General features: G+C 32.5%; 1 protein-coding gene across 2 annotated transcripts in view; it reads left to right on the top strand.

Annotated features, from left to right (window-relative positions):
- The window catches only part of LOC145260455 (uncharacterized), a 122,223-nt gene that overhangs the window by 58,403 nt on the left and 49,498 nt on the right, over positions 1 to 14,322 (top strand). For both annotated transcript variants that reach the window (XM_080118510.1, XM_080118509.1), the window contains exons 10-13: positions 7,872 to 7,995; positions 10,228 to 10,345; positions 11,793 to 11,898; positions 13,743 to 13,968. In XM_080118510.1, coding sequence (XP_079974636.1) covers positions 7,872 to 7,995; positions 10,228 to 10,345; positions 11,793 to 11,898; positions 13,743 to 13,968 — 574 coding nt within the window. The remainder of the gene's footprint in view (positions 1 to 7,871; positions 7,996 to 10,227; positions 10,346 to 11,792; positions 11,899 to 13,742; positions 13,969 to 14,322) is intronic.

The raw sequence follows: 14,322 nt of genomic DNA, 5'->3' as shown, positions 1-14,322 counted from the left end.
ACAATTTAAATCTTAATAACACACCACTTATGGCTTGACATATAGATGCTGCTTCTAATAAAAGAAGCTATATGCTTTTCATAAAGTACTAACCTTCAAATACCACTTGTTAAAATATTACTAATCTTAAAATATCACTTAAAATTTGAACCCGATTTTACAAATTATAGTTATTTAAGTGAAGCTAACTGTTGCAAATTTTAAAAACAATGGGAAAAAAATCTAGATTCCATATTGAAAAAGCATTGCTTTCTAATGGGGGGAAAATACTGTTCAAGCAAAATAATGGTTTGATAAGACTTCCCCATTAAAAACAATGTTATAACTTTCTGGCCTTTAGATGAAGTTCACAGTGTAGTATCTGTTCTGATGCTACACTTGTTAATTTGTCCTTAATCGATGTAGAAGAAACCCTTCTATACTAAGGCAATTTTTATTTTTGACTTCTTCCAAAGTGCCCATTTTTGGGGAGATGCTTTTCGCCTACATTAAAAACAACCTGGTGTCGCATTTTGATTTTGTGGGGAAGCAAATAACAACTATGTTAAGAGATGGTATGCTGACTTTAAATGCGGTTGTACAGATACAAATGAAACTGAATGTTCAGGTTGCTCAAATTCTTCCTTTTCAAATTAAAACAAAAATTTCAATCTTTATTCTTTGGTTGAAATCTACTTCCATCTAACAACTCTATAATGCATAAGGATAATATAGAAGTAAAGAGACATAGTTGCAACACTCCACTTTGGCTCTTACTTTGGCCAGACAGACAGTTGGACAGACCCAACACGATCAGTCAGCTAGTCATGACAAACCCTAATAACAGTAAATCCTCACAAAAAGAGAAATACAAATAAATCACACACAAACACGTATACAAAAAAAAAACATACTGATATTAGAAAGCGATGGCAAGGCCCAATCAGATGCTACTGACAATAAACCTCTTTATTATACCTTGTTGGGGGCCAAAGAAATAAGGAAATCGTCACAAGCAACTACACTCACTGTTTGAGTACAGTATCCTTGTATCTCTGCTTGCGCAAATGGATTCTCCCCAACCATCTCTCAATATAGGGCTCTGAGGAGGTTGGGGAGCAAGGATGATGAAAGAAAATACTTTATATGGTTTCTAAAAAAAATCAGAAGACCCCATCCAAACACAGAAAGTAATGAAGATGAAAATGTCTTTCCTGAGTATATAATCTTAGAATAGCAAGACAATACACAAATAACCAAAATATCTCCTTTCCTAATCGAAAAAATTATAAACCAAAACTTAAACACAAAGCAAATAAAAAAATTTAAAAAAAATGGAATCTTACTTGTGCAAGTATCTTCAGATGTCCAGAATTAAACAACTGTTCCCTAGAAGAAAGAAAAAAAACAAACTTAAAAAAAAAAAAAGCTGAGACACCAAAAGAATTACAATGAACACATATTAACCTTCAATACTCCCACCCCACAAACAGAAATAGAGAAACTTATAAACCACTCCCTCGCTCCCTATTAGGTGACATTAACAGTCATAATGCTAGTTTGGGATGCTCAGACACAGAAAAGGAATCAGTATAGAAAATATTATCAACAACAACAACCTATGCATATATAACAAAAAAAAACTACCTTTATTCACTCTGCTACAAACTCCTCCTCAGCAATTGACCTCTCTATAAGTGATCTTAGTATCTTTATGGATTACAACTGTACAGTGCACGAGGACACTTGTGGAAGTGATCACTTTCCAATAACATTAGAACACTTTGGTCCTGAAATAACCTGAAAAAAAATTCTTTGCTGGAACCTTAAAAAAGCTAACTGGAATAAATTCAAATTATTATGCAAACACAAACTCTTTCCTGGAAAACATGAGAAAGACTCGTTCACTCACTTTACAGATACCATCATCTCAATAGCTGAGGAATGCAAAAACAAAAGAAAATCATCAACCAAGTATAATCGGCTCTGGTTTGGATTACAAAAAGGCTGACGCGCTACATTTAAAACAAAACCGTATGAAATATGACATGGAAAATATCAGGAAAAACCACCAGTTCTCCTCTCAACCATCTCCGTAAAACAATAACATAATAACCAAAAAAAAAAAGGACATGACCACCATGCTTGCAGATACTATTGCAAATAATTCATTATCCAAAAATTACAATAAAAAATTTCCTGAGTATTAAACAGGAATCAGAAAAAAACAAACTGAACTTTAAAAGTAATGAGGAAGAATACAACAAACCTTTTACCATTCATGAAATAAAGGATTCATTAAAAAATAACACGGCTGAAGGACCAGATGAGATAACATATGAATTCCTAAAACAACTACCAGATCAACCATTAAAGTATTTACTTTTCATTCTAAATGACATCTAGATCAATGGTAATCTCCCAGCTATATGGAAACCAGTCACAGACATTCCCATACCAAAACCAGGAAAGAATTCATCTGACCCTCTCCTATTATCAACCCATAGCACTAACAAGCTGTGTGTGCAAGACTACGGAGAGAATGGTAAACACTAGACTAATTTGGTTACTTGAAACTAATAAAATAATAACCAACTTTCAATGCGGCTTCCGAAAACAGCGGAGCACTACAGATCACTTAATGATTGGAAACTTTTATCAGAAATGCATTTATACAACAAAAAAAAAAAAAAACATGATTGCTATTTTCTTTGATCTTGAAAAGCCTTATGATACCACACGGAGATATGGTATCATGAAAGATCTCAAAGAAGCCGGTCTGAAAGGATGACTACCTATCTTTATCAACAACTTCATTAACAATAGACTATTTAATGTCCATATAGGAACATGCCTCTTGGACAAGGAACGGGAGTCCCACACTGAAGTATTTTGTCTGTAACATTATTTAACCTAAAACTTAACAATATCGTTGAATGCATAAACGAAGGCATAGATTGTTCACTTTATGTCGATTTTCTAATTGTGTACAGCTCAAGGCATATCCACATAATTGAGCATTAATTTCAACAATGCATTGACAAAATAAAAAAAAAAATGGACAACTGAGAATGGATTCAAATTTTCCACTAATAAAACAAAATGCATGCACTTTTGTCAGCGTAGAAAACTGCACCCAGATCCTCTTTAAAAACTGGATGATACCCAGATTCCTTTTGTAGATGAACATAAATTCTCAGAGCTACTATTAGACAAAAGAGCCCTCACATCAAACACCTAAAAAATTAAATGTAATAAAACTCACCAGCTAATGTCATTGCCCACACAGATTGAGGAACGGACAAACAAACCCTTTTGAAATTATATAGATCACTAGTGTGATTAAAACTAGATGATGGCAGCCTTATTTATGGTGCTACCAGAAAGTCATACATAAAGACATTAGACACAGTTCAACATCACGGCCTCAGGCTTGTACTGAGAGCCTTCCGAACTTGCCCCATCGATAATCTCTATGCAGAAGCCAACAAACTTCCATTATCGATTCAACACAAACTAACCTTACAATACTTGACCAAAATTCTCTTTTGCCCAGACAATCCTGCCTACGATTGTATTGCAAACCCACTAGATTACTCTCTATGATAGGAAAAAAAAACCACAACCAACAAATCCAGCCCATAATTGCATCTTCAATCCCAAATACCAAAACATATTTGACCAAAAAGTAAAAGCTATAAAACCTTTTGGTCTCTGTATGAAACCACTAGTGGAAGATGCAGGTATTATAATCACCAACATCCATGTCAACCAACTAAGCCTTCCACCCAAGCTCCCATCAAACTCATCCACTATCTATTAAGAAAAACCTCAACATTCAGGAAAAATACTGAAGCCATCATTTACACAGATGGTTCCAAAGACAGCAACAGAACTGAGGTCAGTAATGAGGTCTAGAGCCAGGTCTATAGGTGTGGCTTTGGCACTAAAAATTGAAGCATAGTCAGGTAGTCGCTTTTGTAATGTTATTGGATACTAATCCGCATCAAGACAGCAACAGAACTGGATGCGGATTAGTATCCAATAACATTACAAAAGCGACTACCTGACTATGCTTCAATTTTTAGTGCCAAAGCCACACCTATAGACCTGGCTCTAGACCTCATTACTGACCTCACCCACAACAAATTATTTTTTCAGACTGCCTATCAATTCTCGAATCTTTAAAGAACCAAAACTTAAACAACCCGTTACTCCTCAATCTATTACAAATTCTTTCATAAAATAAAAATATCAAATTCTGCTGGATCCCCAGTCATTTTGAAATTCAGGGCAATGAAAAAGCTGACATAGCTGCCAAGAATGCACTAAAACTCAATATAAGTAATATAAAAATTCCACACTTGGACTACAAACAAGTAATTAATAATCTCATTACAAAGAAATGACAAGAAGAATGGAATATTTGTCAAAATAAACTTTTCAAAATCAAACCCACAATAGAAGAATGGTTACCAGATTTCAGAAAATTGTGCAGAAAGAAAGTGGTTTTGTGTCGCATTCGTATCGGACACATGCTCAAGCCCACTCTTTCCTGCTAAAAAAGGAAGACCCTCCAGAATGTTTTGCATGCCAAGAACCTTTTCCGGTAAAACACTTTCTTTTGGATTGTGTCGATCTTGTGCATATCCATCAAAATTATTACAATGTGAACATGTAAAAAAGAACTATTTAAAAAAAAATTTAAAAAATTCTAACAAAATATTAACATTTCTGAAAAAAGTAAATTTATACAAAAGAATATAATTTTAACTCCATCCTACTTTACCCCTAAAAAACAAAAACAAAAAAAACATCACCTAATGATCCAAAAAGACTTGATTTACTGAATAAGTTATATTATCTAACCCTCAAAAAAAAAAAAATCCAAATTACAGAACTCTGCATTAAATAACAAAAAAAATAAAATAAAAAAGGTTGCTATGCCGTAAAACCAAACCAAACTTAACATAATGGAAAAAATATTGCAACAAGTATCTTATTTATTTTGGAGTTTTTTTTTTAATTTGGACAAAAACAAAATTTAATCTTTTTTCTTTTTATAACTCTACAATTCTTTGTGTTATTAAGGTTTTCATGGCTACTTCAAGTTAGATCAATATTTTTGGTGATGGGCAATTTTTTTTTTTATGATTTAAAAAAAAAATTTTTATTTCATGAATTTGATATTGGTGTTCCACTGCATATGTTGCTAATTTCATCTTAAAGAAAAAATGCCACTCGTCTATATGGTGGTTTTGATATAGGGTTTGATTTTGACTTTAAAAAAAAAAAATCCAAGTTTGATAACTTTAGTAAATTCAATTTTTATTTGATTGTCAAAGTGTGTTTCTGTGTTTCAAATCTGAGTTTTATTTTTTTTATTTTTTATTTTTTTTTTTAACAAAAATCAAACTTGATTCTTAATATGCTATAAATGATATTAAAAATTCAATGTGTTAGCTGTTGAAATGAATCTTATCTGGCCAAAGTTGTTTATACGCTTTTTTGAGAGGTGACTTCACCCAATGTTTAGGCTGGCTTGATTTATTCATTATTGCTTCCATTATGATTCACTTGGATTTACCACAAAATAAAATATTTGTAAGGATTTTTCACTAGTTTGAAGCAAGCCTGCATTTTTAGCTATAGACTGAATCAATTGCACAGAAAACATCAAATTTTCAAGTTTCCAACAAACTTTGAACGGTTATCATTTGGTGATTAATTTTGCTAGGAAAATCAATTTGGTATCATGGTTTATATTTTGCCAAGACCTATTTAGATATAATGAAAATAAAATTTTACATATCACTTGGATTCTTCGGACTACTGCTCTCATTTTGAGTGTTATTTTCATGTTTCGGTTGATGTAATCTCCTACCTTCTTCAGATGTATCTTATCAAACTCAGTAATCTTTCTGTTGAAATCTGGAATCTGCACGAAATTTCAAAACAAAATCCCTTATTTATTCTCGGGGTAGTGGGCTCTTGTTCCATTTGCAGTAACTGAATATTGCCCGCAGTGAGGATTGAACTTTCAACCTCCAGAAGAAGAATAACTTTGCAACTGAATTTTACCAAGTACTTCATCCATTACGGCACAGGTCCTTGTGAACAATTCTAGTAGTAATTGTCTTGATTCTGTTTCTAAATGTACAATCTAACTACTTATAATGTATTACTGTTTATTACTACATATGTATATATTTGAGAAAATTTTTTGCTGTTTATTCACCCCAGACAAGGCACAGTGCCACTAAGTCGTAAGGGACTACTATTTGGGACCAGATTTACAGGGTTACTATGTAGGGAGTTAGGCAATCTGTTCACATTACGGTTGAACTTCTGCATGCGAGCCTGTCTCTACTCTATCGCTATTTTCATGGCAAGTGCTTGGCTGAGCTCTAATTTATGGTCCCCTCCCTTGCCAAATTTTCACAAAAAAACACTTGACTAGCTACAACTATCAATAATTTTCCCCACTCTCTATCTGTGCCTAATTCTAAACACAGATTCCATGAACAAAGTTTCTTTCCTATAACTACTTCCATTGGCTTGCTTCCCGGCCGATTACAATATGGTAGTCTCCAAGTCCAATGTAAACAAGTTCTTTTTGAGCCATCTCCTTAAAGAATCCTAATTCTATCCAATCTACACCATTCACTTTACTTTCATTAACCCCCTTTTTTTTTTTTTTTTTTTTTTTTTTTTTTAAATTACATTTTCACCTCAAACAAGGCACATTGCCACTTTGATGTAGGGGGCTACTATCAGGGACCTAAGTTACAGGGTCACTATGTAGTAAGTTGGACAGTAAGTTGTCGGATCACGTTACACTTGAACTTCTGCATGTCAGTACAATTGGGGAAGCAGAGACCGGGAATGGAATTCTAAAGTCTAGCAGTTCTGGAGAAGAAACTATTGGAGTAGAAAGCTCTCTTACATCTAGGGATCTCTACTCCAAATGTGACAGCAATACTCCATACATGGGCAAATGGTGGCCTTATAGAGGTACAGGATACTTTCGGGCGTTAGTACTTTCTAGCACGGTAGAGAGAGCCTACCTTTTTCGCAACGGTGCTGGCAATGCTCTCAATGTAATTGTTCCAACTCCTGTTTCCTGTGAACGTTAGGCCGAGGATCCATAAGTGGTGACTACCTTGTAAAAAAAAAAAAAATAAATAAAGAAAGAAAAAAAGTCAGGGAAGCAGGGACTGAAAAGAGAATTTCAAAGTCTAGCAGTTCAAAGGAGGAAGCTATTTGAGTAGAAGGCTTTACAACATCTAGAGATCTCTACAGTGTAGGGGTGGGATTTTGCTGCTTGTCCGGTTTGTCTGGGGCATTTACGTCAAGGGGGTACTAGTGCTTTGAGTTCGTCTAATCACTTTCCATTAAAATTCTTGTAACACATGCACTGGGATGCTACATTTCGTCGATCGAACAGAGGTTGGAGTTTGGTCGAGAGTGCAGGACCTATTAGGTTGACGACACTTTAAAACCTAATTAGGAGCGAGAGGCTAGTGGCAGATGCATCAACCCAACAAATAGTGGTTTTGTAGAGATACAGGATACTTGCAGGTGTGAGTAACCTTCTAACACGGTAAAGAGAGCTTACCTTCCTCACAGCAGCCTTTGCAATTACTTCATGTATTTGTTCCAATTCATGTTGTCTGTGAATGTTAAGCCTAGGAGCATGAGGGTAGTGTATCATTAGCCATGATGATATTAATACATGTCTATTTATAATTAATGGTTCCCATATTGTGTTAAATTTAGAAACTTAATAAAATTTTATTTTGTGAGACATGCCTCAATATTTTTTTTTTTTTTTTGATGTTTCACAAAATTAATGATTGCATTTTTTCTTTTTCTTTTTTTTATATGAACAGAATGAAATTGAGGTGAAAGAAAACCTCATAAAGAAATTGTCGAGCGAATTGAATATGGAACGACATTTACGTTCTGATGTTGAACTGGAGATGCAGGAAAAGGTCCGAACTATAAACTCCAAAGGTAAAATTAAAACAGAAAAATAAAGCTCTAACATTTTCATGCGTGCGATATAGGGGCCTCAATCTAAAGGGTTTGTGAAATCATTAAAACTGAGTTATTTTACTATTTTTAGATGCGTTCAATATACTTTTTTATTTATTTTTTTTTTTATTCTTCACTTCAAACAAGACATATTGACACTTGGATATGAGGGCTACTATTTGGGACCATGCTTTACAAGAAACTATGTAAAGAGATGAGCAAGATGTTGGTTTACATTATATTTAAACTTCTGCATGTCAGTACAGTCAGGAAAGCAGGAAACGGGGGTGGGGGTCCAAAGTCCAAGGTATTTATTAGAGGAGAAGACTTTGACCTCTATGGTAAAGGAGTGGGATTTTTCAGCTAAACTGGTTTCTCTGGGTATGCATGTTGAGGGGCAAAAGTGCTATGAGTTCCTCAGAGCACATTCCATTAAAATCTTGTAAAACTGGCATAGCGATGCAACATTGCGGCGGAAGTGGTGACAAAGCAAATCAGTTCCATCACTTTTATTGCCCTTCAGTATTTGTATTATGAAGCGATTTATTGAAATAAAATGTAAGAAATGGGCATTAAAAAGTATACAATAAAAAATTAACAAAATTATACAGATAAAAATAAAATAGTTTTTTTTTTTTTTTTTTTTTTTTTTTTTTTTGAGTCATCTGCAAGAATTTCAGTAACAGCGGAGAATCAAAGCCAACTTTTTGGGGAATATTATGTATTGGATACGTTTTTATTTTATGATGTTTAAAATTTTGTTATTTTGATATCAGTAATTTCATTTGCTATTTTGATATCGATAGTTTCCTCTGCTGTTTTGATATCGATAATTTCCTCTGCTGTTTTGATATCGATAATTTCCTCTGCTGTTTTGATATCGATAATTTCCTCTGCTGTTTTGATATCGATAATTTTATTTTTATAATTTCATAAAGATATTTATCATAAATTAAAATAACTTATTTTATAATTTCATAAACATATCTCTTACAAAATTTAAAATAAAATCTTATTTTTGAAATTTTATTAAAACTGCAAATAAAAACAAATTTTGTTATTTTTGTCAGTATAATTTAAATTTTTATTGTATACGTTTCAATGTCTTTTTCTATTTTATTTCAATAAATCGCTTCACAATAGAAATACTGAAGAACAATAAAAGTGAAGAAACTGATTTGCCGTGTCACCATTTCTGGTAGTGTTATGCTGGAAGTTAGGAAATATGTTAACTGGCTATAATGAAAACTATTTCATGAACCAACAGGAAATTGAAACCTGATCACTATCTAAACTAACTTACTGCTAATTATATGATTGCTCTTATCTAACATATGTTAAAAAACATTAGATTTCCATTATATGTGTATGTGTGTATATATGTTAGACAAATTGAAATGATGAAAAATTAAAATTACATTATTAATTAATCAAAAGTTCAAACGAGATATAAAAAAGATTTATTACTTTATTCCCTGGAGTTTTAAAAATAAATCTTTTCCTCCCTTCAGAGGAAATAATTACTAGTTTGCATAAATTTGAAAACTTATATATTAGAAGAATGCTCATCCCAAGTTTTATGCCACTTTTATGTCCCCCTTACAAATCTTGAAGATATAATATTAAACCTGACGTCTAGAATCCTTATTCTAATTTTGATCAAAATTTGTTGCATGATTTTGATTCTATAAAATGTTTAGGCAGTAATCTTGTATATACAACTATAAAAGAACATATACACATAACTAGTGTGTGTATGTGTGTATATATATATATATATATATATATATATATATATATATATATATATATACACACACACACGCATTCAATTTAGGTCAACAAAAATACCATTAGTTGCGATAGTCAAACTATTTCGGTTTAAATAATTTACATCAGGTAACCATGGCCTCTGCTTTTTATTGAGTTAAGCCTTTGAATAACAAAACCCAAAAAAAAACTGGAGCACTTTAAGTTTTTTTATTGTCGGCGTTAAAAACGTGTTAGTCACTGGAAGTGAAGGGAGTCTTTTCGTTTTTTTATATATGTATATATGCACATTCATTTTCAGATATTCAAGATTACTCAGTATTATTGTAAAGTGTGTTGTGGAAAACAATGTTTTCTTTTTATGAAAAAATCTTCAGATGATTTTCCAATGTTCAAGGAATAGTCTTCTGCATTTTCTGTTTTGCTTTTTCCAAATTCTAGATGACAAGATCCGTGACCTCATGACCCAGAATAGAACTCTAAAAAAACTTCAAGACAAAGTGGATGAATTCAATACATTAAAGGAGGATTATGACCAAATGCTAACAGAGATAGAAAAGTGAGCACATTATTTCCATTTTCTTTCATTTTTTTATTCTCACCATCTAAATATATACTTTCTTCACATTTGGTATCACTAGATATGTATTAATGTTTGTGAGGACGATTAGGTGGGGTTAATGGGTAAGGGTGCAGCAAAGAAAGGAATAGGGAGAGAGGGAAATACAATTCAGCCTAGTCAAGGGATCTCGGGGGGGGGGGCTACATTCTAGTTTTAGGACTTGAGTGACTATACTTTGATGCGAAGTGGTTCTAGATTGGTCTTTTTTTATTCTCATTTGCTTCAGTTTGTGCCTATCCATTACACCTCTGCATTGTATTGCCTTCTATGAATTTAAATTTCTTTTGTACAAATAAAAGGTTTTATTTTCTTGAAAAATAAATTTTGCTTTTGGCAAGCAGATATAATATTGTAATCAAAAACTCTGACAATTGATTTGATTAATAATTCTCTGATCAAATGAAAACGTAATTCATAAACTTTGTATATTTAGAAAAAAAATTAAAAAGCAAAAAAAAAAAAAATGATTTTCAGATAATGCCGGATAGATACAGCTAGTGTGAAATATATTTTATGTGGAAAATTGTAAAAAATGCATTTTATTTTGAATTTGTCAGTTATACAGATAACAAGGTTGCACAGTTGGAAGGTATAAAGTCCGACTCCAATTTGAAAAAAATTGACTTCTAAAATTCCAAAATATCAAATTCCTTATTTTAAGTCTTCCAATGTTCAGTAATAATCTGAGGTGCTTGTTTAGAATGGTGATCCTTTAAACCAATGATCCAGTAGAAGATATACTAGATGTATTTTTAGCAAAAAAATTAGTCACAATTACATTCTGAAATGCGTTGGTTTAAAAATGGCGGACCCTTAATTTGTCAATTTAAGTTGAGGGTTATCTCCCTTGTTTGTCATACTAAATTGGTCACACAACTCTTCCACATTAAAACATAAAACTTGATAATTCGATAAATTCTATTTTCGCTTGTAATTATTTTTCTACTGGAACATTTTTTGTAATTGTCAACATTTATACTAATTTTGACATGACACGTGAGTAAGAAATAATGCTTTCACCTGAAATGTGTAAGTTTTAAAGATCACCAATGTAAACAATCACCTAATCTGATTACAAGTCTGACCGACTCCTTCCAAGTCCTCTGACTCTGCAAGTCTGCTTGACACATGTCAATTGTTTATATTTTTTCAGCTAAGCTTTCTAATGTTAAAAATTTTGATCATTTTTTTTTTATTTTTTTTTTTTTATGATATCACAGGCAGTGCGAGGTAACTGTTTTAGTAACTTGTAGAAACACTTACATTCTAGAAAAACATTTCTATGAAATTTCTTTTAAATGCATGGTTTGGGACGTATATCGTATAGTAACAAATCATATTGTTGCATTCTTTGTATCATTTATCTATTGTTTTTTATTATTAGATCTAAATCTTCTGTTGGGGAACTAAAAGATCTTCGGCTTCAGAATTCCAGTCTCAAGAAGGAAATGAAAGAATTATATGAAGAACTTCACAATCTAAAAGAAATGGTTTGTATTGGAAGATTGCTTTTTTTTTTTTTTTTTAACTTGTTTTCTGCGATTTAACATTTTGACATATTAGTTCTCATTAGATTATCAAAGTTAAACAAGATCAGTATTAAATGGGTGACCATTTGGGAATATCAAATGGTGTATTTAAAAAGATGATATTGCTTCAAAAACTTAAATTATCAAAATGATTGAAGACATGTTAGACATAAAATAGGTTATCCTTAATATGATGATGTCTCTATTTTTCAATATGAGCAAGCATGTAATTGTAATGCATAATGTAGCAATAAGAAACTGAGCATGGCATTGGATGAAACTTACCAGGGAGGCAAGAATGAGGGAGTGGGGGAGGCATATATATATATATATATATATATGCGTGTTTATACTTGTGTATTAATAGTTGATGGGTTACTACTAGTTGGGAATACCAGGTGCGAGGCTGACACATCCTCCCTGCAAAAAACTGATGTCATCAAAATTGATTGTGGGCAATTAGCTGAATAGAAGTTATCCTCAATATATAAATATCTATATTTCTCAAAGTGAGAAAAACCGGAAGTTGTAATGCACATGTAAAGAAGATAATTTGTGTATTTATGCAGCATTTCTTCGTTTAAGCAAAGATTGTTGAATACTACATAATTTGCCTCTTTCACTCCACTTTTCTTGATTGTTTTAATTGACCGAATAATCTTTTTTGTTTTGTAATGGCGTTATGGTGCACAACATTCATGTAAAGAAAAAAAAACAATATCAAAGAAACTATCACCAAAGTTTAACTATAATCCATTTATAATGCCAAAGAGAATGACATAATTGTGAAAAAGTCAAATGAATGACTTTATTATTTATCACCATTGTAAAGTTGTTGATTTGGTATGTTACACTTGTAGATACATTTTTTTTTTTATTATCAATCCAGTCAGGTTAGCAATTGAACAGAGGTCTGTTGCTTGAGACGCAGAGATTGAAAAGTAATAAAATAAATTTCTGGTGGACAGATTTATTTTTACTCCAACTGTAGTGGAGACTTCTGAGATTGTTGGCAAATCAGTTGCGGTACATAAAATTAGCTTTAAGTTCTAGTCTTCATCTTAGTTTAGGTATGATACTATTTATGCCCTCTGCCCCTGCTTAAGTGTTAAGAAGTTAAAAAAAAAAAAAAAGGAAAAATATAATAATAAAGAAAATAAGTTTATCAGCAGAATAAAGGTATAGAAAGTTGTTCACTAAGGAACATAAAATACAGCATAAATAGTATTGTTAATCAAGGCAGACAAAAAATCTGACATAAAATAGATATATTTAGAGTTGATTTATGGGAAGTTTTAGTTGGTTGGGAATGAGTTTTGTGGCAGTTTACGACATTGACAGTTTGTTTGCAAACTGTCTTGGATTTGTGATAATTGAGGATGGTTTTGAATCCAAAACAGGGGAATGCAGGTTGTTGCTCAGAGCCTGGAGCAGATCGAGATGAACTGACGTCAACTGATGAACGTGACCTTGGAAGATGACTATGTAGCTGCGGACCTTAGTGTGTATAGGGTTGATTGTGTTACACACACACACACACACATCCAGAGTGTAGCTGATATTTTCAAAATATATCGGAGTTTGTATTTTGTTCTATTTTATGTTTTTATACTTGTGAACCCATGCGTGCCCCACTCACCAATGTGAGAGACGATACAGCCAGAAGAGAAGACTAAGGAGAGCACCATAGAAACAACATTAGAGTCAGCGTTTGTTGTCGAGCAAGGTAGCACACATGGTCTCGCATAAGTAGTTATTTCTTTGAATGTCTCAGGTATTTAATTTTCTTTTCTTTTTCTTTCCAGAAAAGTCAGTTTAAGATTCTGCAACTTGACTGCGAAAAATACGTTGAAGAACTTCAGAAAGGAGAAAAGAAATATGCTTCGTTGCAGGCGAATCTTGATCTGAAGCAAAGGGCATTAGATGATGCAATCAATAGTAAGAATTTCACCGAGGATAATTTAGTAAAACTGAAGGAAATGTATGAAGATCTGAAGAGACAGAATGAAGAACTTGTCGTCTTTCAATCGGGTAAAAATCTACTGCTATAATTTTTTTTTGTAACATTTTGTTTTAAATTTCAGAAGTTTGGAGAGAAACATTGATAATTTGGATTATTTGGACTACTGTGTTAATCTTAAATATTATTCGCAACGTTTCAGTTAATGTAATCTCCAGACTTCTTCAGATGTCTTATTAAACTTGAATCTTTGTTGAACTCTGAGATCTGTAAATAACAAATCCCTGTTCAATTGTAAGTAATTTGCAATTATATTTTGAGTGTTGCTTGCACTGAGGATTGAAACTTTAACCTCCAGAAGAGGCTAACGTATGAGTAAATTTTACCAAGTACTTTATCTACTATGCCAAAGGTTATTACAGACG

Source organism: Euprymna scolopes, chromosome 36 (genome assembly GCF_053919585.1).
Source record: "Euprymna scolopes isolate OS-2025 chromosome 36, ASM5391958v1, whole genome shotgun sequence".
NCBI lineage: Eukaryota > Metazoa > Mollusca > Cephalopoda > Sepiida > Sepiolidae > Euprymna > Euprymna scolopes.
This window is presented reverse-complemented; position numbering and strand designations above follow the sequence as displayed.